The sequence below is a fragment of the Pseudomyrmex gracilis genome, unplaced genomic scaffold (genome assembly GCF_002006095.1).
Source record: "Pseudomyrmex gracilis isolate BER0280 unplaced genomic scaffold, ASM200609v1 scaffold_104, whole genome shotgun sequence".
Lineage (NCBI taxonomy): Eukaryota > Metazoa > Arthropoda > Insecta > Hymenoptera > Formicidae > Pseudomyrmex > Pseudomyrmex gracilis.
Window position 1 is genome coordinate 166,361 of NW_018020688.1, and position 27,986 is coordinate 194,346.

The 27,986-nt window shown below is 46.2% G+C and overlaps 1 protein-coding gene across 1 annotated transcript in view; it reads right to left on the reverse strand.

Moving 5' to 3' along the window:
* LOC109855989 overlaps positions 1–19,340 on the reverse strand; it is a 99,201-nt gene extending 79,861 nt beyond the window's left edge. The window contains exon 1 of the mRNA XM_020430763.1: positions 18,775–19,340. Within this exon, the coding sequence (XP_020286352.1) occupies positions 18,775–18,838 (64 nt within the window). The 5' untranslated portion in view covers positions 18,839–19,340. The remainder of the gene's footprint in view (positions 1–18,774) is intronic.
* Positions 19,341–27,986: the final 8,646 nt, after the last annotated feature.

A 27,986-nucleotide genomic window follows, 5' to 3' on the forward strand; every position in this document is an offset into this window, starting at 1 on the left:
ATTACTTAATGCAAGCTCTTCCGTAAATTATTATTCCCTCGCGACCTATATGACTCGCGCACGCAATTCCGAAAATGTAACGCCATTACATTGATCGTGGGATCGGAAAGGGTCGCGCGGCTCCGGGGACGACTTCCGCCTTCAGGGCGAAACTTACAAATTTATCGGACACTCGCGGTGACCCCGAGCCGAGAATTTCGTTAACGGATTCGACGGTTGTTACAACACAGGCCCGGGGTGGCGGGCTGTGGCATATCGGGACGCGCTCGCTCGCGCAAATTATTTAAAGGGCACGTAGAAACTGCCGCGGTCCCGAACGTCCGCAAATTGATTGCCTCCGATACAGGATCCTATTTCGTGTATCCGAGAAAGCGGCCTCGCAAACACGGCCATTTTCCACGTCCCCATTTATATAACGGGGTCGCGTCGAAAAAGTCCGAAAACGACGTTTTTATAGAAACGTGCGGTATATATGTTCTCCTCGATGCAACTCCCCGAGAGGACGTGAGGGAGAGAGAGAGTGGGAAGAGGGGGAAGAAACGGAGGAGCTTTTAAGGACGCGCGCGCGCGCGGGAAGCACTTAAAGCTTCTCCGCGCAATGTTGATACAGCGGCGTCCGTCGCACGTTAAGCCGCATCGCGATGTTTTACATAATAATACCCGCGGCAATACGCGGCCGATCCGCGCTCGTCGTAAAACGAGCTATGGCGTAAGCACAATGGAATTGTCATAATACGTTATGAATAATAATAGGCCACGGCTATAATCCGACTATTAATGCGCGAGAGAAATTCGCCGAACGAGCGGCGGATCCGAGCTCTTGCGGATTTGTCGATGGGAAGCGACATCGATACTTTTCAGCAGCGATATCCGTGTCAAAGGGTACGAGAGCGCGTCCGGGTTATCTATACGCTGTACGTCACGAATTCTGCGCGATAACATACGTAGTACGTAACTGCGTTTGCATCAATCGATCGGTAATTTTTAACGACACACACGCGCAAAATACGATAAAGAGAGAACATCTTGCCGTCGTTTGGAAATCGTTACTTCCAATAAGTGGAAACCCGTAATTGATATATTTACACGTCGGTTGTTTGCTAATTAATGTTAACGTGAAAATAATTTAATTGTTAATATTTGTGTTTTACCGCGATGTGATAGGTAATCGATCGTTAATTCGTCGGTGAGTTTGACTTTCATTCGCGTTTTCCCGACAATGTTATTTCAGAATGTTCGACGATACGGACACAATATTTTGAACGACTGACAAGTCACTCTTTCTCTTTCTTGAATCTGATATTCCGTCGATCTTGTTACAAGATTAGCGGAAAGGATTTGGGCGATATATAAAGAAAACGCGCGCTGAAATACGCTCCAAGCTCCGGGTCTCTTTATTTCGAAGACGGCGTCGTCATCGCCGCAATTATTGTTTCGAGAAACAGAGTCGCGTCGCGAATCCACACTGTCAATTTCGGCGGTGCCGTTAATGAGGCTGTCGCAATTTAGCCCGAGAGAGAGTCCGAGATTGACTAACTCCGCTTAACGATTCGTCGCCCTCTGTCTCTCCCCCTGTCTCTCTCTCTCTCTAAAATCTCTCGTAGTTCACAGTCCGCTTATAATGTGGACAGAGAGGAGGGAAAATTCAGTTAACTCGGCGCGGATGATCGCTCGGGGTGTAATTTACATCCTCTAACGGGGCCCCAGAATTGCGGGAATTTCCGCCGATTTGCTGCAAAACTCGCCGGAATTATCGATGAATCCTCGCGCGTTTCTCCTTCTGCACTTCGTTCGACTCGAGAGAGGAGGAGGGGAGGGAAAAAAATTCAATTATCGCCGTATCCCGAATACAATGAGCGCACATCGTGCCCCGGCGTGTATCGAGCCACGCGAAAACGAAAGAAACTAACTCGGCATATTTCATCGACTCTTTCGGGCCCGTTGCTTCATTTTCGCGGTACGACGCCGAGCGAAAACGAACGTAATCGCGACTCACTCGTGCTAATCGACCGGCACGTTTTCGAAATAAATCCCACGCAATTATGAAACACGTTTAAACAGGAAAAAGAAAAAAAAAAAATTGAAACGCACGCTTCGAGCGCGGAGAAAAGGATAAATTTATCCGCGGCCCTTACCGAAGAAACAATGTCGTTCGTTTTCGCCAATTTCCCCCGGCTCTTTTGTCAGTCTCGACGGGAGAAACTTACAAAAGCGCAGTTATCGACGACGGCATGTCAATAAATGCGACACACCATTGATCGACTAGCACGCTCGACCCGACTGTCCTCCCTCCCTGGCCCCGTTCTTCTTCCCTCCCCCGGTCCCTTCGAACAAATATTTTGCGATAACAAGTGCGTCGCCGTGAATGTTACACAATATGCGCGCGCGGCCATAATCGGACGCGCTCGCGCAAAATTAGCCCGTCTGCGATTTCGCGTCGCGGATGATTCGCCGCTAATAATATAATTAATGTAATGTCCGGCGCGATCTGATTATTTAGCTTGTGCAAATTTAACCGACAATTCGAGCCGTATTCGGTGTGCTTGTACACGTGTGTGCGTGCGTATGTGTACGTATGTACATACATATATATTGTATACATTTATACGTATGTATGTGCGTACATATACCGCGCGTGCAGGTGGCCGATCCGCTGTCTGTAGGAAACGTTACAACGTGTACCGTGTCGGCTGTATATTTTGTAACACGCCGAATGAAAGCGGCTATCTCACCAGACAAAAAATTGCTTTTGCGAAACAAGCGCGTCGCGATGCTTTCAACGCGCTGTTTCGACGCTTCTCTTCTGAACGAAACAACACACAGGCCTCATACTCCGTGATTTTAGAGTCCGTTCGCTTGGAAAACGAGACCGAGTGTTGTCATATTGATATATACCTATGTGTGTGTGTAAATAAATAAATATCACCGCTAATAATTGTCTCATCAGGTCGCAAATTGCGCGTCGCGTCAAAGCGCGAAACGAACGCTTCCCATTAATATCGAACGTGTTATCGAAACTTGGACGCTATCCGATAGGATAGTGCGCAGTTATAAATTGAGGAAGTACGGTCAGAGATACGTTGTTCGGCAGCGGATGCAAATAAATCTCGCGTCATCGATAACGACGCTGCTTTTACGGCGCGGGCCAATGCGTTTTTTATTCGAAACTGATCGCGAATATTATTTTTTGTTTTTTTTGCGTTGCTAATTGTTTTGATCGAGATAAAATAACCAATATCGAACCGGTAACCTGATTAAACCTTCCAGAGAAATTTGTATCTTCGCAAATATCGATACGTTAAATATTTTTCGCTCCGAGACTTGATGTGTTTCAGACAGATATATGTTACAGATACACAGTCCCAAATAGTCTGATAAATAAATACTACGATACCACTTTGCAGATCATATACGTTTGCGGACTAGATTACAAATTGATTATAAAATTTACGAAGCACCGTGTGTGTGTGCGCAACAAAATGGTGGTCTGACAGATGTTTTTTTATTCGAAGCGATCCGCGATTAGACTCTTCTTTTCAATTGAATGGCGGTTACGTTTACATGAGAAATTGACAGGAAGAACGGACGTTAAAATTGCAGTCGATTCTGTTAGAAGCGATGCCGCTTATTATGAAATCGAACGATATTTTTTCAGACTTCGCGCGTTTTACTAAATTGAATTTTAAACGTGTATATTTTTATTCCAATTGTTTTTATTGTTGGAATAACAAATATTTTTCTCAGTTGCCGCGCGTATAATGATTAATAAATGACCAAATAAAAGCGACATATTTTTGTTGAGAGGTTTGAGTGAGCCCCGGCACGAAATGTTTATAAATAAAATGCCTTTGAAATGTATTCAAAGCACATTGAGGAAGAAATGTATATTTTACATATTTTTTTTTTTTTTTTTGCACAAGAGAAACAAGAAGAAAGAAAGAGAGACAAAATACGTGTCTTTTATACGTTAATTCCTAATTTCAACTACTCTTTTTCTCTCTCTTTCTCTTTATCACGTCCTTTATCACGTTTCTCTTTTACTTGCAAAACATAGTACGTGTATATATAGCACACACCCTATCCTATCTTTTGGCTGACGAGAATCGCAGAGAACGGACACTTCCGACTGTTTGTTTCCTCTGTTAGTTCCATATCGCGTCGCACAGCCCAATTCACGGTAATCACACGTCGAGGCTGCCTTCTGTCGCAAGCGAAACACGGCGGCTCCGTCAATAACACTTGCGCGGGACCAAGGCTATTGTTGCGGAAAACACAGCCGGTGCCGCGTCCGCGCGCGAGGAAAACATTTAGAAATGTACGGCTGTGCGGCGTCTCTCTGTTCTTCTCTCTCTCTCTCGTTATCTCTTTTTCTCTTTGATTGCATACCCAACGCAGTGTGTACGTTTTCTCGCGCGTGAAAGCAGGCCGGCGTGAGAGAAACGGGGAGAGAGAATGAGCGGAAAAGCACCCTCTGCGCCCTATCCACCACGCGCTTTACTCGTTTATTTTATAAACACGGAAGTAATTCGTGAGCTCTCGCGCGACTCGGCTGCATGTGCGGGGGCTTCGCGCTGTGGGATACGCGCGGCGGCGATAACGGAGAAAGCGCAGACCACCGCGTGTGTACGGTCCGCCACGCGCGCCCGACCGAAACGCAGGGGTGGAAAGTCACGGTGGTCGAGCACGGGAAAATTTTTATACAGACCGCGCAAGACTTTGGAAATTTTTGTAGAATATTTGAAAGTCAAGAAATATCGAAAAAAAAAAAGAAACAAACAAACAATGTTTGAAGGAAACGGAAGATCATCTCCGTTCGTATTTGTTTGCAGACAAACCGGTAGTCATCGAAAACTAAAACACATTCGAAAATATATCGAAAGAATATTTATATTTATTTAACCTGATATATAAGCTTGCGTTTCATCACGCACGAAAGTGATGTATGACTACGTCGTTGACAAATGTTTAGGGATGTTTGACTTTTTGACGACAGCACGCACACGAGCGTTTCTATACGTCCGTCCCTGCCGACTCGTGCCTGTTTCGTGCGTGAGAGAAAAAAAGCGGAAATATATAGACAAACCCCCAATACCACGCGCACGCACCCACGCGCGAGTAAAGCAATCATAGGCGTCGACAAAGCTTTTTTTTCTCTCAGCACATCGATGAACACGAATAAAATTGAACATATCTTTACTGTTATTTTTATCAACCGGTGTTTATCATACCACGTATCAATTTCTCGTATCAACGTGTGTATTTTTCAAAAATTTAACTATAACAACGACTGCAACAACGTTTTTTACTTGTCTATAAAATAAATAAAGAAATTCTCAGAGAAATCTTTATGTAAAAATTTGTTTTTCCATAAAAATAGAATAAATCATAATTCAAACCGTTGTCCGCTGACCAAGAATGTTCAAGGGTTGCAAACGTGACTTTGAATCCCCCCGGGATGCCGCCGATGGCGTCGGTGCACTCACTTTTCCGACGTCATGACGCAAACGCGCGCACAGCAGATGGTACTCATCATCTATGGGACGAAAGGGGCGTGGCACGGCACGCTTTAATCGCTTAAAATCGTCGTTAATTGAAAACGAGTCAATTTACGGGTAACACAAGAACCCACGGTGGTGAGTTGAAGCGCAAATACGCGCGCTTATGATATTGTCCTTGAGAATGTTGGGTCTCTGTCTCCTGTCCCGTTGGAGACCGAGGGTTCCGACGAGAGGGCATCCCCCTCGAAAAAGTCCATCTAGAAGTATAATGAGGCATGCGTGACGCATGACATGGGTGAAGACGGGAGTACTTATTTTTTTGCCGCGCGTTGCTGACGCATCGTCCGCCTTTTTCCGGAATAAAATTTCGCTGGAACTAACCTCGGGGGGAGAGTCTCGGTGATAAGGATTATTATCTAAACAAGACGCGTGTTCTCTGAATCGGGAAGTTTTAGGAATCCGAGAAAAACAAACATAGTTAGTCTAACAGATCCGTGGAAACGACTAATTAGTTTCCAAAAGATAAAATCCGTGAAATATATACACATGGTATACTCCGGTACACGAGCTGCACTTATCAAAAATTTAATTTGTCAAATACTATTTATAATGTTAAAGACAAATCAACTATGTTAATAAAAACTTTATAATGTCTTTTACTAGAAAAAAATTACGAAAATTTTTTATTTCTTACACCTTTAAAAAACCCTTAACATTTCTGCTATATATCCCATAAGGGTGGGTTATATAACTCACACAAAAATCCTAAACCACAACACTTTCTTTCATTAATAATAATAAAAACATTAAAATCGAAACACAATACATTGTAACAAAGGCGCGCAACAAAGTGGGGTTGCACCCGAATCATTCTCACTCTCTTCTCATTTTTCTGAACTATTATTATTATTATTATGCGGTACAAAATTCGATGATGAGCTCAGATCCCGAAATTATCCTATAAAATATAATTTTAATTTCTCATGGCGGATGCCTTTCTCTCTCGCGCGGCTAACCGGTGAGAACTTCGGAATCGGATCGCGTACGATTCATCTACATTAACAACGATTTTGTAAACAAATCGCGAACTGTGCAACATAAAGCGACGTCCATTGTTTCCGGCCTTGAACGATTTATCGTGTTTCGCGACGTATTATACACAGTATCGTATTGTTTCCCCACATTTTCTACATACCTCTGTGCCTGAGCTATGGCGCGGTATTTCCGTCATCAGATGTAATTACGCAATGACGGTCGCGTTTGCGTTTTACCATCGGTTAACGCGGTGGATTTATACGTCCTCGTGATCTGTAATTACACCCTACGGGCTTCTAATTAAGCGTATTTTTGCGCGACGAATGAGTCCTCTTGAAGCTCTCGGGGCATTACGGTTTCCTCATTATTGCCAGTTATAGCGCCTTGTGTGGTAACCTTGTCGAGAGAAAATAATCTACCGTGCTCTCTGCGATATAATTGTCCAATCATGTACCTCTCTCGAATTTGATTTTTACACTTATTTTATATAGACGAACTTGCAAACTTAATTTTGAGCAAAACTATTAACTTTGTTGTACAACAAATTTAACTATTAATTTTTTCTTTAATTACAACTATTAACTTTCAGTGCAGTTTGTCTAAATGACAAAATAGTCGATTCTACGGGGACAACTCAACTCTAATTAGTCCAACCGACCGTAGAAGCGAATGAGATAATAAAATAAATTTTAAGAAAAAGTAACTTTATTATCGGAACTGTCGTCTCCTGTCGTACTCGAGAGGGTAAGAGGACAATATAACGTAAATATATGTAAAAAAAAATTTGTACATATTAATATTGCAACAAAAATCCGCGAGAGAGAAATTGTCACGCCACACAGGACCGCTTCGTCTCGGCCGAGCGAGAGATCTTTAAAGTTTCAGGTATTCGGCGCAAAAACCGGTCTATTAGTCGGCATGGTGTTTCGTGACGAATGTCATTGCATTGTTCCGGCGGAGGGCGAATTTTCCAGGGCGCGCCGCGGCGAAATTTACGCCGCACGGACGTAATTATGCAATTGCGATTGTATCCGCATTATCGCTGCCGGGGCACCCGGGGTTCCCCGGTAACCGGCCGGAAATTTACAGGTGGCTACGTGGCCTGTAATTGAATTCTAAGGCCCGTAATTAAGCGTATTCTTCCGTCGCGGGTCGATCCCATTTGTTTTAATAGCATATTTGCGTCGAATCCCGAATGAAGCGATCGGAATTCTGCGCACGCCGCCGCTTAATTCGGCGCCGGTTATACGTGTAACGTAAACCGACCGATAGCACACCGACGAGCGGTCGAGCAGAAATCGACCTTTCGTTTTTTTCTTTTTTTGTTTTCGAGTGTCCTTGTTTCTCCGACGAAAGACAAAAAAAAACAAATACACACGCAATTATATTTTATTATTCCAATATGTCATAATATTTATTAAGATTTATATGAGATAATAAATATTATCTCATATAAATAAAAAGAGTCACGAACGATGTACTCGGCGCACGCGACCGTTTAAAATTCACTAATTTAGCACGGCGCGGCGCGAAATTGCACCAGGTGACGGCGCACTTAATTCGCGAACGGAGTCCATTTCCTCGCGCCCCGGTATCAGCCGGCGCCAGGGTAATAAAAATGCTTTTGTCGTTCCTCGGCCTCGTATTATTAACAATGGTATTTATATTATCGTGCGTGCGCTGTACCGTTTAATATTTTAATATGCAATAAACGTCTCTGCGCGATGCGCGAAATTAGACGTCTGATATGTGCGCGTGTTTATAAATATGAGAATTTGAAAGAAATATAAGAACTTCGTCTGTCATTTTGAAAGGAAAGAAGATCTAACTCAATTAGGTCGCGCTTTACTTGGAAGCTGAAATAGATAGATAGATAGATAGATAGAGAGAGAGGGAGAGAGCTTTCGGTTCAATATTTCAGCCTGGAAACCTGCAAGTCGCTCTGCCGGCGTTGCGTTCACATCGCAACGGTGCGAACACTGCGGGCGGCTTAATCTATTCGGCCGTTTCTGCGGATCGGTAACCCAGTTTCGCCGAGATCGTTATGCCCGAGTAAACTACATCTTTCATTAAGCAACAACAGCGCAACTACACTACGTAATTGAACGACTCTCATTCGATCGGCCACCGCCTCCGATTAATTCAGCGGATCCTCCGCATGTGCGTACGCGCGTGCAATCCCCCCAATCTCGCCCGGGACGAGAAGCTCCGGGACGGAGGCGCAACACCAACTCCCCTCCTCCCTTCTCTTCCCCGTAACTTCCCACCGGTCGTTGGGAAAACTTCATCAACAAGCTAACCATTAGCCGCGTAATTATCGACTTTGCTAGTTATCCGCAAACAAGCGTTCTAAACTCATAAATCCACGCTCCATTGATTATATCCATCTGCATCTGTTATTCTTTCTTGTATCACAGATTGCGCGATAAACAAGCTTGGTTTTGAAATTTATAAATTAACGTTTCCTTACGTTTTCACAGCTTTAAATAATATTTCGAAAATAATCTCTCGGAGATATGTGTGCGCGCGTGTTCGTTATCTTTCGGCGCGTGGAAATTACCGCAAAATAATTTCACAATTATATATGTGTGGGTGTATATATGAGCGCGGCCGAGGCAAAACGCAAATGTAGCGTAAATATATCACTAATTTTATTTCGGAACATTAAACGCGTGATTTGCTGAGAAATGTTCGCGTCACGTAGTGTGACGCGTATACACGAGCGCGGAAAATGTTACGCGAAATTATGTCGAGCGCAAGTCAAACGAGCCCCGCTGACGATTATTTTGATTACCAGTTGCCGATTGTCGGATACCAGCCGTGCCGGACATTCTGCACAAAAATGAATGGGGAAGCCGGTGGAATCCAAATAGGCTCGTTTAAATTCGAAATTTCTAACTCCTCTCCCGCGCAGCGCCGCCGCCGCTGCCACTGTCGCTATGCCGTTTCGCCTTTGCAATTTCGTAAAACGATGCATATGTATAAGCCCGTGAAACAGCGGATTTAAATACTGGAAATATTTTTCCGCCAGCGTTATATAAAGCGCCTCCGCGCGTAAAACTAAATCATCATGACAAGGTTTCGTGGCCGGTCGCGTCTTTAATAAAATCCGTTATTATCGCGCTCTCGCCGCCGCCGCAGTCGTTGTCGCGACTTTTGCGCGCGACGATGCAAATGTCGCGATTGTCGATTCAAGGTGTAATAAAACGTCTGATTACAGAAAGGACAATGCATTTATATATATATATATATCTCTTTCTCGCTTTGCGCGCAGTTATTTGCGAAAAACCCGGAAGTTCTTTGAAAGAGCGCGACTTAACTCTATATTTACATATTGTTTCTCTCTTTTCTATATACACGCTGTCTTATTATTATCATCATCATCCATCCCGAGAATTGCTCCCGAGAAACGCGTTCCTCAAACTTATAAAAGAAACTTATAAAAGACACACCGTCAATTCGAACTGTTCTTCCAGAGAACTCAATTGTCAATTGTCGCATTCGGTTTATTGGCCCGAATGACGACAGCGAAACTTAAGTGAGAGAGAGAGAGAACATCGCCCTCTGATGATCACCTTAAACAATTCGCGGAATTAGACAAGACGTGGACAATTACGAGAATCGTGCGCGGGCGCGATGATGGCACCGGGTCCACGTTCTCGCTAATTTTCGAGTTTGCGTGTCACACCGAGTAGGCAAACCGCGCGATGCGACTTGTTTTAATTAAAGCAATGCCGTATCCGTCGTAAATTAATACAATGCGCTAATTGCAGCCGCTGATAGGATCCCCGCTAGTTACAATTGGGTACAACTCGCGCAACACAATTCCTTTCATCTCGATATTTCTCCCTAATTTTCCCGTCACTGTGCGCGTGCGATTCACAAACTTTCATTCTCTCTCTCTCTCTCTTCCGAAGTTGTTCGCGGCTGCAAAAACAAGAGCTGCATTTGTCTCCGCTAAATTTTCCTCCTCTCAAGAACATCGCGACTCTCATCGGATTCTGTCGTTAACAAAGCGGTGATTTATGATTTATTTATTCCCGCATTTATTCGAACAAGTTACTTTGTAGTTATATCGAAGTAATGTACAAAAACGCAGTTTGACAAATGAAAATTCTTTTATTTTCGTTTCATTTACATTATCTGTCTCAACGCGCTGCTAATACATTATTCGGTTCTCGATATCATCTTCGCCTAGTGACTTTAGCCATCGCGTCGACCGTAAACGCTCGTATAACGGGCAAGCACGCCTCGTCACCGCTATTCGTACATTACGCTCGGCGATATCGCATCGTTATCATAACCGATCCGCGGATACTCGGTAATATCCCTCTTTTCGGGCGGGGGCGTAACTCCGGTAACGGCCGCGTCGTTCGAACATTTTCCCTTAATCAAGTCCACGGTCCCTCTCCCTGCCCGCCGGCCGCGATTTAACGAGCGCGTACAGTACATGTACATATGTATGCAACGTACACGATGCGCAGACTATATACGCACACATGTGTACACACACGCGGCGATGTTTTACCGCGACGTTTACCACTTTTACGTTTATATCCCCCTACGACTATCGCGAGGCTGAAGCGGGCGGAGGAGTGAAACCCCCGGTAAGGGTAGTTAGGTAGCGAGGCGCACGGTTTAGAGCTAGAAGGGGGATAAATCCGTGTTGCGCCACCGCGCAGCACTGAGTTTGCACGCGTGGACGAACCGGAGCCAGTGCGGCACTATAGCATCAGCCGCCAGTCTCGTGGCTTAGTGCGTGTAGCGCGACCATAAACAACCGTGCAACTTTCACGAGGACTTTACCGTGGCCATTACAGCGACCCATTTCCCGGAGCCGGTTCACGAAGAGCCGAGGATGGTGGAGGAGTAGGGTGGGCGTACGCGACGTGCTCACTCGCGCGACCTAAGCTCCGTAAGATAATTGTTCATCAGAGGTTGAGTGTCAGAGCACCGCGCGAACTCGCGTTAATACCGGTCGCACGCAAAATGGCGCGTCGTTATATCTATCTGGCGAAACTATCGTGCGCGCCACCCGCGGAGAGGAGAGATCGGCGTCGCAATCTCGCTCGGGGAAGTAGCGAGCGATAACGCGCGCGCTCCCATTCTCATCGAATTCATTTCGCGCACGTGTATATATATATATATATATATATATGTGAATTTTCCTTTAAAGATCTCGATCGGAGTCTCGATGCAACAACGTAGTTTAAGTATTTGACAACGACAAATCGTAGGTGAATTACCTTTGATCTCGGTTAAAGCGCGTTCATGCACGTCGATTACGCGTGTCTGTTTCTGGCATTAATTGCCTTCGATGCTGCCGGCTACCTACCTACCTACCGGGATCTCTGTGATCTCCGATGCCGAGGTTTGCGGGGAAGTATCGATATATGGAGTTGGCGAACGCGCCTCGGGCGTTTCGCTTTTCATGAATCATCACGTATCGCCACGCTGGTCGATCTCTATACATCAATTATGCACTTAAGAGGGATCCCTGTGCGCGCGCGTGGCGAACAGATGTGCAGCGACCTCGTCGGACATTTATGCGCCGCGTGATCCTGCCATTATTCCCCTAATTTCGACGAGGAAGAAGGATATCTCATCGACACGGACAGAACAATCCGCTTCTCTTTTTGATTTATTTTTAAAGCGAGAGAGAGAGAGATAGAGAGAATTCCAATTTACAGCAAGAAATATTCGGAAATAGTAACAGCGTCAGCGATAAAACGGGGGCGATAAGTATTCCTCGTTTCTCGCGTGAGCTTTGGATGCGAATATAACGAGTTCTCGCACGGCGCGTTGCGATACGACCTACAAGCAAAGTTTAACTCTTATAGATTGTTAAAACGCATTACGGGACGCAGGGCGTCGCCGTTTTAATCGCTTGATTGAGCGTAAGTACGCAACGCTAGTAAAACAACACCCACGTCGCGCTGCAGCGCGCGCGCGCGTATAACAACGGACACAGGAATACGCTGCCGTCGTGTCACGGCGGTTTTCCACGTTACGGCCCGACGTCGTTAAAGACGCGATATTGAAACTATCCACACAGTAGTGTATCTCGTGAAATCCGGATACAAACTTTGTTTTAACAATTTTTTCTTCTTATATTCACAACGAAAGAAAAAACATCGAGATTTTTCCCGATTAAAACTAACTCGAGATATGCAAATGCGGGATAGTAACTTATTCTTCATTTAATTTCGAATATACCTCGCCTCAACGGAACTTTAATTCGCGGTTTACACAGATATTTAATGTTGAGTATCAAAAAGTTACGCGCAGATGGTGTCGAATCCAAATTTTCCTGAGAAGGGAAAGTCGGCCTCGAAAGTTGGTCAAAGAATCCGCGCACGGATGAAAGGGGAACGGTGCAAGCAAACTTTGCGGAAGACCGCCTTATACGCGAAAGGACCGATCTAGATATTGCGTTTGGAAAGAGAAAGAGAGGTGAGAGAGAGAGACTCTGGAGAGAACTGCGGTTGCGGGGCAGCGAACAAACGAGCGCATATTGTCTAAAACGGGGGCGAAAATAACGCTCACACACAATCGAGAGAGAGAGAGAGAGAGGAAATATAATAATACATAACACAAAATGGAGTTGGCGCAAAATTATATCTCTCCTCATGAAAGTAAAAGTTGTCTCGTTAACTTGATTGCGGCACTTTGGTCAGTCGTATTACCGTCTACAGCCAGCAATTAAAATAAAGTGACTTAAACGCGGGCGAAACCGACGATCGAAGTCGGCGATGACCGACGAAAGCCGCGAGTTTCTCCGAAACTGCGAGAAACTATACCGTTTATTCAGCCGTTTAGAGAAATACACGCTACTCGTACATGATAATAGCGCATGAAATAACTAGACCGCACACTCTCGAGTGTATTAATAGTGACGTTAACTCTGACATTCCCTGCGGACAGTCTGTTCTTTCCGTTCCGAACAAAAGGAAATAGTTGATGGAGCAAGAAGTGTATGTATGTGTGTGTGTGTGTGTGTGTGTACACGTACAGTATCGAAAATATATAAAATGTTTTTACGATTCGTAGGACTTTTCGGACAGTCATAAAAATCGGAAGAGAGGGAAAACTCTTTCGAAAGAGCGAGGATTGGGAACGCGGCTAACGTCGTTTCGCGGTTTCGAGGCGGATTTGCTGGCCCGCTCGCGCAATTTCCGCTCGCGATAGAATTCGATGTAACGCCGCACATCTCCCGCGCGCGAGTTCGCGCCGTATCGATACGATTTTTCCCGACCCGAGCGGGCGGTTGAACGCTCGCGGGGGAGGGTTAATGCCGATCGCGCGCACGCGGAATGGCGCGTTACGTCTCGAAACTATCGCGCCGGGGATCACAGTTCGCCGCAGCCGACCCTCCCCCGCCAGGTATCGTAATTTCGTCGATAGTACAACACAACGGTAACAACGACGCTGCCCGTCGCCGCAGCGCGCCGTTAACTTCCACCTCCTCCTCGTGCGACTCTCCCGCGGCAGCTGGTTTTTCACTCCCGCGCGCTCATCCCTTCCTCTCTCCAACCCCGCGTTGGTTTATGCGCCATCGCGGTCGCGGCTTTCGGCCTTGCCGATTCAACAGTCGAACAAACAGGACATACCGAAATGTCCGGCGACGTACACATATGTCGGCTGTATTTACTTAGCTGCGGCGTACATTGGCGTACATGCTATTTATGAATGATGAGCTAATGGATTTTGCATCTTGAATAATTAAAACACATATATGAATGATTATAGAATTACGACCGCAAATTAAATTTAAAAAATGTCACAATCGCATTTAATACTCTCTTCCGAAGATTAATAAATTAATACACGTCGCATTGTGTCCGTGTAATAAAATAATTTCCGTACGACAATACGTCAAATTATATCTTTGTAATTTGAAAAAGTAATTATTATTTTTTTTTTACGCTAGATTAACGTATTTTTATATGTAAAAAATTAATAGAAACATCTGTGAAAACACGGCGTCGCGCGCAAAACACAATTTATCACGTAATAGACGGCGTTCGCGCGCGGAGGGGATTCAGATCTGTTGTCGGGAGTTGCGCGCGATGAGAGACATTTTGTGCAACACACGCTCTACCGGTATCTGATCGCGTATCTCGTCGCGGCGGCGCGAAGTTATATAAAAGGCGAGTGAAAAATTGGCAGTGCGCGCGGTGCCAGGCGGCGGTTAAGATCCGGAGGCACGTTAAACACGGTATTACGCGTCCCTTTTGCACACGTGTCCTGTTCTCTTCGGGGCTACTACTGCGACTTCATATTTTCCGCGCCCCGTACACCGGCGTATGGAAATGGAGGTAGAAATGAACGCGACCGTGACAGTCGTTCCTCAGATCCCGCGACGTCGTTTGCATTTCTCATAAGCGCGACCGCGAGTCTTTCTTTTTTTTTTTCTTTTCTTTCTCGCGGCCGTACGTACGCATTTTTTATATTCGTTCTATACACGGCTCGGTGGTTCGTGAAAAAAAGCAGAAATACGGGGAGTAAATGGACAGAAGAGAAAGAGAGAGAGAGATAGAGAGAAAGAAAGAGCAAAAAAAAAACGGATATTTACCGAGTGCTCTAGGCATAAGCTTCTAAAAGCGCTAGGTATGCCATTATGCAGTAAAGCCATGAAATTAGAAAGCAAAAGCTACCGTATAAAAGCAGCCTCTTGTAAGAGGGTACATTAGGTAATGATACGCGCGGTCTTCGTGTTATTGTCATTACGTAAAGCAGAGCGAGCGAGCGGGCGAAAGAGAAAGAGAAAAATTCAATTTATTAGTACACCGATACATCATATCGCCGATCTGTTAAGAGCCCTCTGTGCGCGAGTAATTATCTCGATGTGTATTGAGCCAATGTGTCGTAAAAAAACGATTACATCTGTCATTACCGCATAAAAATGAGCATTAAACTGGCAATGGTCGCGACTACTTTTAACGCGAACGATAAATAATGTCAAGATCTACGTTTAATCAACGAGGAAAGATACACGGATGAATGTAGATTAATTGCGTTCTGAAACGAGTCTCCCAAGGACCGTAACAAAAATTACACAGGACCACTCCAGTGGTATGAAGTAAGGTGCCACGGGAGAGATAGTCGTGAAAGACTCGAGACAAACATTCAAGATAAATAACGGGGAAAGATTAAGACTGAGAGACATCGGGGAAACGGAGAAGATAGAAGACGACGCAACTCTTTAATATTTGCGTACCGTACCTTGCGAGAAAGGAACTCGGGGAAGGGGAGAAGGGAAGGAAGAGAAAAAGGAGGTTCAGTGCGCGATCTCTCCTTCTTTCGCGGAATGTTAGATGAAATTATTATTATTTCCATTATCATTAGGCATACCGAGTGCTGATGTCCCTCTCAACCCAATGTACATCTCCAAGATCCAAGAGCTTTCTCTCTCTCTCTCTCTCTCTCTCTCTTTCTCTCTTTCTCTCTATCTATCTATCTATCTATCTATCTCTCTCTCTGTGTCTCTCTCTCTCTCTCTTGCACACAGATATATACGCGCCGCCTATCAGCGTATTCGTGGAGGAAGATCGAGGTACGAGATGTCAGCGCGCATATAATTCTCCCGGGGCGCCATTAAATTGTATTAATCCACTTCCATCACGAAATTGAAGTTCATACACGATAAACGTACGTGCCTGCTGCGAAACGCCGTACGGGGGGACATGCACCCCCCGTGGTGTATTCATCCACACATCGTCTCTTCCTGCACCTCCGTCCGCGTTCTCTTATCGATCGGGCGACAAATTTTTTTTTTATCCGTTGATATCTCGCGCAAAGATCGACGGACGTAACCCTCGATGTATCATTTTGGCCTCATTACCTCGAAAGCAGAGAGAGAGAGAGGAGGGAGAGAGAACAACACGACGCGAACAAAGTCAAAGAATCAAGAAGGCTTTTAAAGTGCCATTCAAAATTGTTGATATAGCTCTTCACTCCGATATAGAGTAGTTTAATCACCGACATTTATCTTACGTGCCAACCGGGGATCGATTATGTCAGGGAGAAGGACGTCGAGAATCTCTCGTGGATGATAATCGCGCAAAAATGTTCTATGTGTAACCACCTTATAAATTTTTTAAATTCACACATCGCTTCTCTCTTTATATACACACGTGTTGTGTTTTCTCATCGATACTTGTATAATATTTATTTTGTTTTCGAATTCGGTCGAAACAGTATTATCGGAACGACGATTATATTCTCGGAGAAGACATCGCCGCCGTATCGATACTTAATCAGCGATAACGTCAAAACCCCCGTTGGATTAAGCATCGCCGGGATATGCAATCGCGTCGCGCCACCGGTGGTAATTGGATCGTACGGTACTGCCGGCGGGTCCGGAGTTACGTTCGTTCGAGCTTCATTCGTGTTTTCCGACAATGCCGTTGTTTATCCCATATCGCGAAATGAGTTTCGGAATGAGTGGCGTGGGAGCCGCGCGTGTATCGCGAGGGCGAAACGTGTACGAGAGCGGCGGTGCGGGGGCGGAAGAGTGAGCACGAGTTTCTCGGAAATGCATATCTCGTATGCCGCAATCGTTTCGCGAATTGAAGAGCGTTGGAAAAAAACGCTGGAGGCCGCGGTTGTCGGGCGCGGGGCGTCAGGGGACCGGAACAGAAAAGGGAAAAAAAAAAGCGACAACATACTTTTTTATCCGCCGCGTAGCCGCCGCAGTCATCTATTTTTTCACGCGTTTTACATCCGTAAACCGAACACGCTCTTCCGATTCGCCGAGAGCTGTTCGCGACGCGCGTTGTTCTCTCTCTCGTAAAGCTTTTGCGCCTTGCTCGCGCGAGCTCTTGCGTGTTTTTTACGCGAGCGCGTTAAAAGGAGGAAACGCGGCGACGTCGCGGTCTTGCGCCTAAAACTCGCTCGCAAAACACACGCTCTTCTCAAATTGCTTTTACGCGACTCTCTGTATTATTTTTAATTTTATTTAAAGAAAGAAATTTTAACAATTTTTTGCGCCAGTTTTTATCCTCGAAAAATGGGAGGATACGTGCGAAGTTTTACTTCCAATAGCCAGGTAATGATTTCAAATTCACACTTGAAATAAACATTGGGAATTTAAAAATAATTGGTAAAAAGCTTTTGAAATGCTTTTCTGCATAAAACAAGACCGTTTGTTCCAACCGCTTTCAGCTTTATATCGTAAAGAGAGCTTGCCATTATTTTTTAAATAAACACCATTCCGAGATCGGATCGCGATGATTGTACTTTTTGAGTTTCACAAAAGAGTATTTTATCGCTTCTTAAACCATTTCCAATACTTAAGCATTCAACGGTTACACTTCGCGAACTCGAATGCATAAGTCACTCGAGTTCTGCTTAAAAATTCAGAAACTCAGCACTTTAGTTATTACCAATAGAACGTCATTCTCGTCGCGGCAGAATAAATGTATGACTACTTTCAAACGGCTAGTGCGGCAAGAATCAGTAATATCCCTTCGAACGACGGGCCGGCCGCCCCTCTTCGAAAAGTACATCTCTCCTATTTCATAACTTTCCTAATTTCGAGAACAGTGAAGCAGGGAAAATAACGTAGGCTCCATGAGGGGAAAAAAAAAAAAAAAAAAAAGAAAAAACTGGCGCCGGCACTGGCGACGACGAAAAAAATGGGGTAAGAATATTAACGTGTGATATTCTTTGCTTAAGATTAAAAATTCCTAAAGTAACAACGTGTTTTTTTTTTTTTTAAAGTTGCGCGGAAAATATCTCTAAAATGTAAAGATAATGAGTCGAGCGTGCCTGAAGAGCCCGAGGTATCTCTTGAAAGAATTTTGTACGGAAATTCAAGAGACTGTCACGGTCTTTCGGGCGACCAAAATATAAGTGACGGCCCCTCGTTGTGAAACAATTTCCGATGGCTATCCTCAGATAGAGGCTCAACGCGTGCGGCGCGCGTTATCGTCAAGCGTGCGACCCGCTCATAATAGCGGGCCCGCAAATAGGCCATCGACGTCGCGCCGCGAACAAAAGCAAAACAGCGTCGCGCAACGGTCAGAGCAGCCCCGGCGGATGTCCGAAACGCCGCGCATTCCCGACGCGGATCGCCGGCGATTAATCGAATCGATCGAGCAGCTCGAACGTCGAGGCCTCTCTCGGACCGCGAAAACGTTTGACAAAGGTCCAATTCATGCGTCAACGCACGAAACTGAAGCCGCGTGGCGACTGGCTGCAAAAAACAAATGACACACAACATGCACAGTCCACTCACCCCCGATCCAGCCGAGGCAGAACAACAACACGCTGACCAGGCCGATCCCTCGGGTCCAATCCATGATGATCCAAGCCGATTTCTTGCCGCGCCGCAAAAGTGGAAGAGAGAGAAAGCTTGTTCAACTCCGAAGAATGAGAGAAAGGAAAAAGAGAGAGAATCAAGGAGAGAGTTAGTGACAACGTGACTCACACACGAAAACGATCGAAGAATCAGCCGCACTCTCTATTGTACTTCGGTTTTTTCTCTTCTCTTTCTTTGCACACAATCCACCCTCTTCAACACAGATTGCGCGTCTCTCAAGTGCGTGACTCACGTTCAAAATTCACTTCTCGATATTCGTTCGATATATGTCGCTGGCGACGATGTTCCGTTTCCGAAATATATATCCTCCGTTTTTTTGTTTGTTTGTCACTAAGTCTCACAAACTGTCACAAAAAAAAGTCGTTTCTCGGATCGGAGTCACTCGGGGCACGCGGCGATACTCACTGTTTAAAACCCTCTCAGACGAGTCACGGCCGAGACACTCACGGGGCACACACGTCCCGATCGTGCGGCGAGCACGCGTCGCGCGGAAATAGCGGGCGGCAGCGGCGGCAAAGGAGACATTCGGGAGAGTGAGCGAACGAGATAGAAAGAGGGAGAGAGCGTGTCCGTGCCCCACGGTGATCGCGTGTGCGGAGTAGTGCGGTGGCGGCGCGGCCTACGGGGCTTTTAGAACGCGGGGCGCCGTCTCCCACCCTCGCGCGCACAGCCGGCGGCGGCACCACGTAGTACTTCCTCTCTCGCTCGCACGAGCTCTTCTCTCACTCGGTTGTTGGCGGGAGAGTGCGCGCGCCCGAGAGTACCCGATGTCGGAGCAACGCGCGGCCGAGATAGGGGCAACCCCGACACGAACAAGCCCGAACGGAAGAGGCTAGGAGAGAGAGACAGAGAGAGACAGAGAGAGAGAGAGACAGAGAGGGACACAGAGAGTGAGAGACAGAGAGAGACAGAGAGAGACACAGAGAGTGAGAGTGGCAGAGAGATGGTACGAGTGGGAGAGCGCCTGTGCGGGAGACGCAACTCCACGCACCACCGTAAGGCAGACTTTGAGTACACGATGCGGATATGTAGGAATGCTTTCATGATGATATCGGATTATCGGGATAAAACCTTGCTTTCGATTCCTCGATAGTCTCAGCGCGAAAGCGTGTGACTTACTTCCGATTATTAGTGAGACATCGATAAGCGAAGGGGTGGGAGTTGTTGTCCGGAAGAAAGAGCGTGTGAAAGAAAAAGAGAAATGGAGCAAATAAAAGAAAAAACACTGTATATAAACTCCGAATAATTTTTATGCGATATACAAGTTCGAGAGACTCCTCGAAAGGGCCACGAACCGCGTATCAATTATCGGTATCGAATTTCTTACTTTATTTGAAGTATTGTTTTTCTCCTCTTTTGATTGACACAATCAATGCACTTTCCAAGATAAGGTATAACCTTCGGATGGGGTATAGACGCGATATCGAATGACTGACTGAAAGAGTATCGGTATTCTATTAAGTCTAAGCGCTCGGATGCCGAGTGAGTAAAAGCATCCGCACTTAAAGTTAAGCATTCCACCAAATCGTGAGAAAAGAGGGAGAGGAAAGGAGGATGGGATATCGACCCGACTCGCACTCGCTCGAGCGATAGCAGACTTGTATCGTTGCCGACGACTTCGATGGCATGTGGATGGCGGGCCTTCTCCTTCTCCTCCTCCCCCCTAAAAAGTTATACCCTCGCACTTCCTCCCATGCCTCTTAAACTCCGGTTAAACTCTTTCCATGGTGACGTAATGCGGTCTACATTCGAGCGAATTCGATATAAGTGCGCCGAGTTATACGGAACGTTTTTCTTTCCAAACTTTAAGTTATGCGGTTTGAAGTCAAATACTCGCACGCGAGAAGAGGAAAACAGATATATAGAGAGAAAAGGGAAGAAGAGGAGATAGATAGATAGATAGAGAGAGAGAGAGAGAGAGGAAGAGGAATATTATATATAGACAGAGAAAGAGAGATACACGCCGAGAATCTTGTCTGCGAGAGCATTGAGATTGCCTCTGCGCGTTTCAGAGTGCATTATACAAGGGATGTGGCATCAAAGACGACGCGTTATATAGACAGGTTGGGAATATCGCGTCTCGCGTAACACGCGCGCGATTGCAGCGTGAATCTTCTTCTGTGTGTGTTTTTTTTTTCTTTTTTTTTTTCTACAAGCGCGGAAAGTAAAAAGGGATCAGACCTTTGAGAAATAAGAGCTGAAAATGTTTCAGTTATACCCCCTCCTCATGTTAAATGATTCCGTGTTCAAGCGACGCTTATATCGAATTCCATCTAGCATGTACGGCGTCAGGTTGCACCTGAAGGCGTAGTAAACCGAATGGGAGTAGCGAGAACGTAATCGTGGAGGAACACCGGACCCGGTGTGTGCGCGTGGTTGGGCGAGCGTGTGCACGCGCGAGGGCACCGCCGTGTAGTAAAATACGAGGGGTACGTAATGAGAATTTCTAATATCAAAAATCAAAGGCGCGCGCGCGACCGGACGCGGGCCGTAGAAAAATCCTTTTGCCCGATCAATACCGGGCGCTTTTCGTTTCCGCGGCTCGCAAAACGGATACGACGGAAAAACAGATATACATGCGAAGTATGGAAAGCAATGTTGTGTTTGCCGGCGTCAGATACAACTGGGAACCATCCCCGTGACGGATTTATAGTTTGCGGACACCCCGACATTTTTCCAAAGCTGTATCATCGATCTGTCCGAATATTGATTCGATCTCCAAGCAAATATTCTTAAATATATTGAAACTATCCCCTCCCAGATGACACTCGCTGAAATTAAATGTGATCCGTCGTCGTAAAAAATATCCGCTGCGACAATTAGTTAAATAATAATACCAACAACAATAATCGTGGCTCGAGTTTTTTTTATTACGTATATACAACGGCTATTCTAATATCTGGAAAATTAATTTCGCGAAAATCAGATTGAGTTCGTGTTTCTCTATATTTTTCTTCTCCCGGGAGAGAAAAGCGCGAGTTAATTTCAAACAATCCTTACATCTCGACGTTATGAACGCATGGAGAGAAAGAGAAACGAAAAAAAAAAAAAAGACAATTACTCACTGGCACACTTTTCTCCCCGGCCTTACACACATTCTCTCTCTCTCTCTCTCTCTCTTCTTTTCTTTTTTTTCGCCTGTATTTCGGAAGCATGAAGCCCTTGAGCTTTAGGCATCACGCGTATCCGTAAATCCGCCGTTGGCGGGACCCTCCGAAGTAATCAGAATCGTACTATTCGCGCGCGCGCGCGCGCTATCCTTCCTCCGTCGTCCCAGATACCCGGTCGTCCGACCTGTCCTGACTTCTCCCTTTCGTCCCCGCCTTCTTGTCCCGCGTCCGACACATCCAGGTTTCCTACGCTTTGGATACATCCGGGCGTGCCATCGCGGCTCGACACGCAATGTGTGTCCCGTGTGCCGTAGCCGATCCGTCGAGCTTCCGTTTACACGCCAGCTCGTGTTCGTAGGTGAAATGAAACTGCAACGTTGGTTCGAGAGAGAGAGAGAGAGAGAAAACAAGGTGGGATCTAACCGAAGCGGGCGACCCGGATCGGTGTATGCCAAGCGCGTGAGTGCCGGAGACCTGAGTCGTTTGTTTCCCCCTCGACCGCCGCAACCACCTCTCGCTTATGGGGGCACACGGATCAGATTAAGGGCAGCGTTCGCGCGCGCGAGAGACTAACGACGGGACTAGCGATACGACAGGTGATAGACGCTCGCCGTTGGCCCGATACCATTGTCGCGGTCTATCTATCGCGCCGCGTGACTAGCCGCGTCGCTAGTCAACGTCGACAGCGAGGGAATCATGGCCAAGTCTCTCTCGGCCCTTTACACACCGATGGGGGCGAACCGTAATCCGCGCGGGACGTGTCGAGGTGTCGACGTGGCGTGGCCGTAATGAAATTACTCGATACTCTCCGCCACTACCGCACCACTGCCACCGCATCAGACAAACGGACGCGGCATTAACCATCACGCTTAGTTACCGGTTGCCGTTGGTAATAGACGCGAACGTGGGCCCTCTCCAGATCCTAATTCCGACGTTTCAATGGCGAACGGTGTGCGTGAGGTAACTGTCCGTCTCCGCTTATCTGCTTGCTGCAACATCTCTCAACGTTGATAACGAATAAAACTGTAATTTAGCGATGTACATCCACGCCACGGACGAAACGTAACGTTAAATTAAAAGTCCCCCGGCAAATTGCTACTTATTGCTGGCGGTGAGCGAGTAGTAGATAAGGTCAGCGACTGGTCGGACTGTAATTCCGGTGAAGGTCGGCGTGACATATCGGGATGTCGATATCGCGCAATGTTAACGAAGTTATTTGATACTCCGGGCATGAGACGCAAACATTATAGAGGGAGCATCAACAATCACTGCCACGGTGGTGCACAGTAGTGTACAAGGGCGCAGCCTTGCGGAACGTAATTTCGAGACGTTGATGATGTCGCGAACACAATGAAATTACCTAGTAGTTAGCCAAGCCAAATTGACGTAGTACATAGCTACTTGCTATTGACCAATAGTGGATAAGAGCCACGTCAGATAAGACTACATCCCCTGCAGACTGTCACGCCGCTAATGGCACTTAGGGGTTTCAATATACCGAGAGAACGATCAGAAACAGAGAGAGAGAGAGAGAGAGAGAAAGAGAGAGAGAGAGAGAGAGAGAGAAAGCGTACATTTATTAAGAGAGAGAGAGAGAGAGAGACGCGATCGCGCGGAAGACAAAAAAACTTCTAGTCTCGGTTTTTTCCGATTGCCGGATATAAAAGCCGCGAAATAAAAACAAATAAAGTACCGACAAATTTTCCGAGTTAATTGCCCGTCGCAACCGATATAGCGCACGAGCGACTCTTTCAGAGAGCGCGTAATTTTCAGTGATTTGCGCGACACCCATCAGGTAACTCGATTGCGGGACCCGCGCGCCGGTTTGTGTGTTTCGCGGGGGAAGCGGAAACTGGCCGGCGGTTGAGTCAGAGACAAACAGATGAAGCGCTAAAAATCCCGGCCACCGGGCTTCGTCGTGCGCGAATATGGAAATTTCAGGGTTTCGACTCGGGGTTGGACTCACCGGGCAGCTAACGAGCGTACCGTGCACGCTTCCAGCACGGCAGCGTCAGAACACTGGTGTACACGTACATACTGGTGTAGACGTACACACACACACTCATATATATCTACAATATATATATACACGTGTATACGCTGCGCCCGTGGCAGGAGCGACGGCGGAAGGGTTAATCCTATCTACCGTAATAGTAGCGGGTCAACGACATCTTTGCGAGGAGCAAACTTAGCTGGCCCAACAAGCCATACATCAAATTGCTGCTCTCGACGAGCTGGCTTTCACAGAAACGACGACGACGAGAAGGACGAGGACAAGGAACGAGGTAAAAACGTGGGACGGAAGTAGACGCCGCGTTGAAGAACAAAGCGACGGAAAATGTCGCGCGCGCGCGCCCGCGAAGGGGAACGCTAGTTGTGCCGCGCGGAACATACATTCGTCCTTGAACGTGCCAAGTTTTTCCGCCGAAAGTGCCGCGCGTCTGCCGCCCGGAATTACGTTCCCGGAATATATGAGCCGTTTATCTTGAAGATGGCGGCGGGAGAGACGAGAATTTCTCTCTCTTTCTCTCTCTCGCTTCCAAAACGGCAACCGCGCGATGAAGAACTTTGAATACGGAATTCTCGCGTATCTGCGGGGGCGTTTAGCGCTAAACGCGAGCCGGTGCGTTGTCGGCTTGTGATAACAATAAACGCCGGTCTCTACCCGTTAACCTTAGGCAAAACTAGGAATTAAGCTGCGACAGTTGGCGTTAATTACGCGATATGTGCGCCATTTGGCTCTTCGATATATATACATTTCGCGGAAAACGGAAGGAGTGTGTGTAGCTTTTATTAAACATTCATTTAAAACACGTCTGGGAAACGGGAGAAGCTCGGTTTACACGTTACGTAATGTTTAAAACACGTCAGCCGCGAAAGGAACGAGCACAAAAGCGCACGCCAATTTGTGCAATTCCCTCTGTGTGTATGATATGCGTTCTGAAATATTTAATAAAAAAAAAAAGAAAAAAAAAAAAAAACAAAGATAAACGCGAGCGCGCCGCGGGTTTTGAAAACATTTCGCAGAGCGCATATACGTACAAAATTTTCTGCGGTTAGCTTTTATATATTTGTCTTCTATATATATGTGTATATATCTATATCTATATGTATATATATATAGATATGTAGGTTTTATGTCTGATGTTAATTAGGACACGGAGGCAAAATCCGCGAGCGCGCCGTTGTTGGATTTGTTGTTGCATTAAAAATAGCGATTCGAGGCGAAGCGCGCAAAAATCTACGCGTGAAATTGTATTTTAGGCATTTACAACCCCTGCGGGGGGAGGAAGGGGAGGGGGGAAAGGGTGGAACGACCTGAATTTCTATTCGATAAAACGCGCGAGAAGCCGGCTCTTCCTTCATCTTCTCCTTCTTCGATCCCCCTCTCCTTTTTCGTGAAAACCTCCAACCTACTCGTGCTGGATGTGACATATTTGCGTACATTTACCAGGCACCGCATCGAATAGATAATATACGGCGGTCGGTTTACATTCTCGATACTCCACACGTATATATATATATATATATATCTCTCTACTTCAGCATAGCGCGGCGTAATACTCGAAACTCGACCGGAAGTCTCACGATGTTTCAAAGACGCGTTTGGCGCGTTCGCCATCTCCCTTGGAACTTGGAACGTCCTTTATAAAAGTTCAAAGCGCGGTCATAACCCTTTATCACGAAAAAGCAGCGCTATTGTTACACATACACTTCTTCTCTCGGCATCTTCCATCCTTCCTCTTTTCCCCGCTTCCTCTCCCGTGTCCCGTCCGTAAAGCACGCACACCGAACTTGCCGAGTGCCCCGCGCGAATACATAAAATTCGTTTTAACGCAAATAATAAGCCGGGAAAAACGCATTTCGCGAGCTGCCGCGGCGGCGGCGGTGGTGGTAGCGGTGGTGGTCGCGACGGTGGTGGAAAACTTGCACCGGCGAGCTACTCTTTTCTCTTTTATACGTCGGAATATCGAGAAGCGCCCGAGTGCCGCTTTGTTTCCGCAGGAAATTAAGATCCCGACTTAATGTAACTTCAAAGTAATGTGTCATACACTTGTTCCTTTCTTAATACCGAGAATTCTACCGCTCTGTGGCGCGCGCGCACCGAACCGCGAATCTCGTCAACGTGACCCGTTTTTCTCAAAATGGAAAAAGCGTATTTGAATAAAATGGAAAAACGGTCGTTAGTTCGCGTTAATAATGTTATTATTACCTATCCTATTGATCGGAATATATTTATCACGCGGCGGGAACGTCGCGAAATTCTCATTTTCCATCTCTCACCGCTAATCCCGGTTTCTCCCCTATCCCTTCCGTCGTGGAAACGAAATAAATTATATCACCTCTCACTTCGCGGGAAAGGGATGTAATTTCATACATAAGCGCGCGAACGGATGCGATACACACCTCTCTTCACGTCATGTCATCGGAATCGTGGGCGCGCGCGCCGAGTGTATCCTCACCTCTCACTCACCCGCCTCCTTCTCTCTTATAAACATCCTTAAAGCGCGTCACGCGATCGATCACGAATAAGTGATTGATCTGACCCGGGATCGGTCGGGCGGGTAAAATCCGGGATAAGTAATACTTTAAAGCGCCCGCGCGAAGGGTTGGCTGGCAGGGATATATATATGTACGGGAGAAAGGGAGATCGCGAGCAAAATGAAAAATATCCACCGACGATTGCAGACGTGACGTCGGCACGCCGCGATATCGCAGAAAGAGGAAAAGAAAGAAAGAAAGGAGGGAAAACGCGGTAGCTTAATTCGTTCCGAGACGGCGATGATGCGCGCGTGAATGAGTCGTATAAATATAATCCTCGTCGATCAAACGGGAACGATAAGTGCGCAAAACGACGGCGTCGGGTCTTATCGGGTGTATATACATACGTGTGTTCTTATGATTACGCGTGTAATTATAACCGCGCGCGCTCGTCGCCCACTTCTCTCTTCGTGTGCCGCTATTCGACTCCGCGCGCGCTATCAGAGCTCGTTCAGAAGCTCGGTACACGCGAAAATGGAGTTAACGGCTGCTACTGTACATGGAGAAATACGCCCGCACATATAGATATGCATATGTGTATACACACACACACACACATGCACGTTTGCATTTTCACACGCAAAAAGACATACAATGTCGACCGCGAAGTGAAACGAGCGCTGAGTCAAGATCGCGCGGCAGGAGCTCTTGCATTTATGTATTCAACATTACGCTGCACGATTCTTTTTCCGCGTCTTCGGCGCGGCGTGTCGCCTATTATTGGCCTTTTTGATCTGAATTGAATAATTGAAAGATAATAAATGTAATAGCGCGGAATATATGTGTGGCGTTTGTTCGAGAGGTTCCGACGTTGTTATTTAAATGAAGATTATCGTGCATAATGGTATGGATCTGGTGCATGTGGCGGCAGCGGGAAGAGCGTTTAGCTGTTCCGTGATGAATTACGGTGTAATTACAGGTGGAGGGAGTTAAAAAAAAAAAAAAAAAAAAATTACGCGTTTTAATTTCGAACCGACACAACGCCGGGCGAAATTGAAAAATCCACTTTATCGAACGTGTAAACATATTTTGAATATTCCAAACGCGCCCGTGTATTTCTGTCATGCGATATCTGTCTGATAAGTGTCGCCGCGGTAAATCCGATTCGTGGTAAATTACACGTGAAAAAAAAAAGAGAGAGAGTGAGAGAATAATTCGATTCGTCGCGACGACGAGCAGCTGCTGCCGTTGCTGCGAAAAACCGTCCTAACGTGCAAATAAGGATTTCGAAATATCGAAAATATTTTCCTGTCATCATATTTATCACGAGAGAGGCGGTACACGGCGTATGGTAAATTCGATTTGGCGAGGATCGCCCAGTGTGCCAAAAGAGCGCATCCGGGGTGAGTCCGACTTGTCGACTTACACGCGGCAAAAAGGAACCGATACGATGACGCATCCTCTCGTCGTATACATATATATATATATATACATATATATACACGTACAAGAATATCTCCAGAGAAAACACGACCG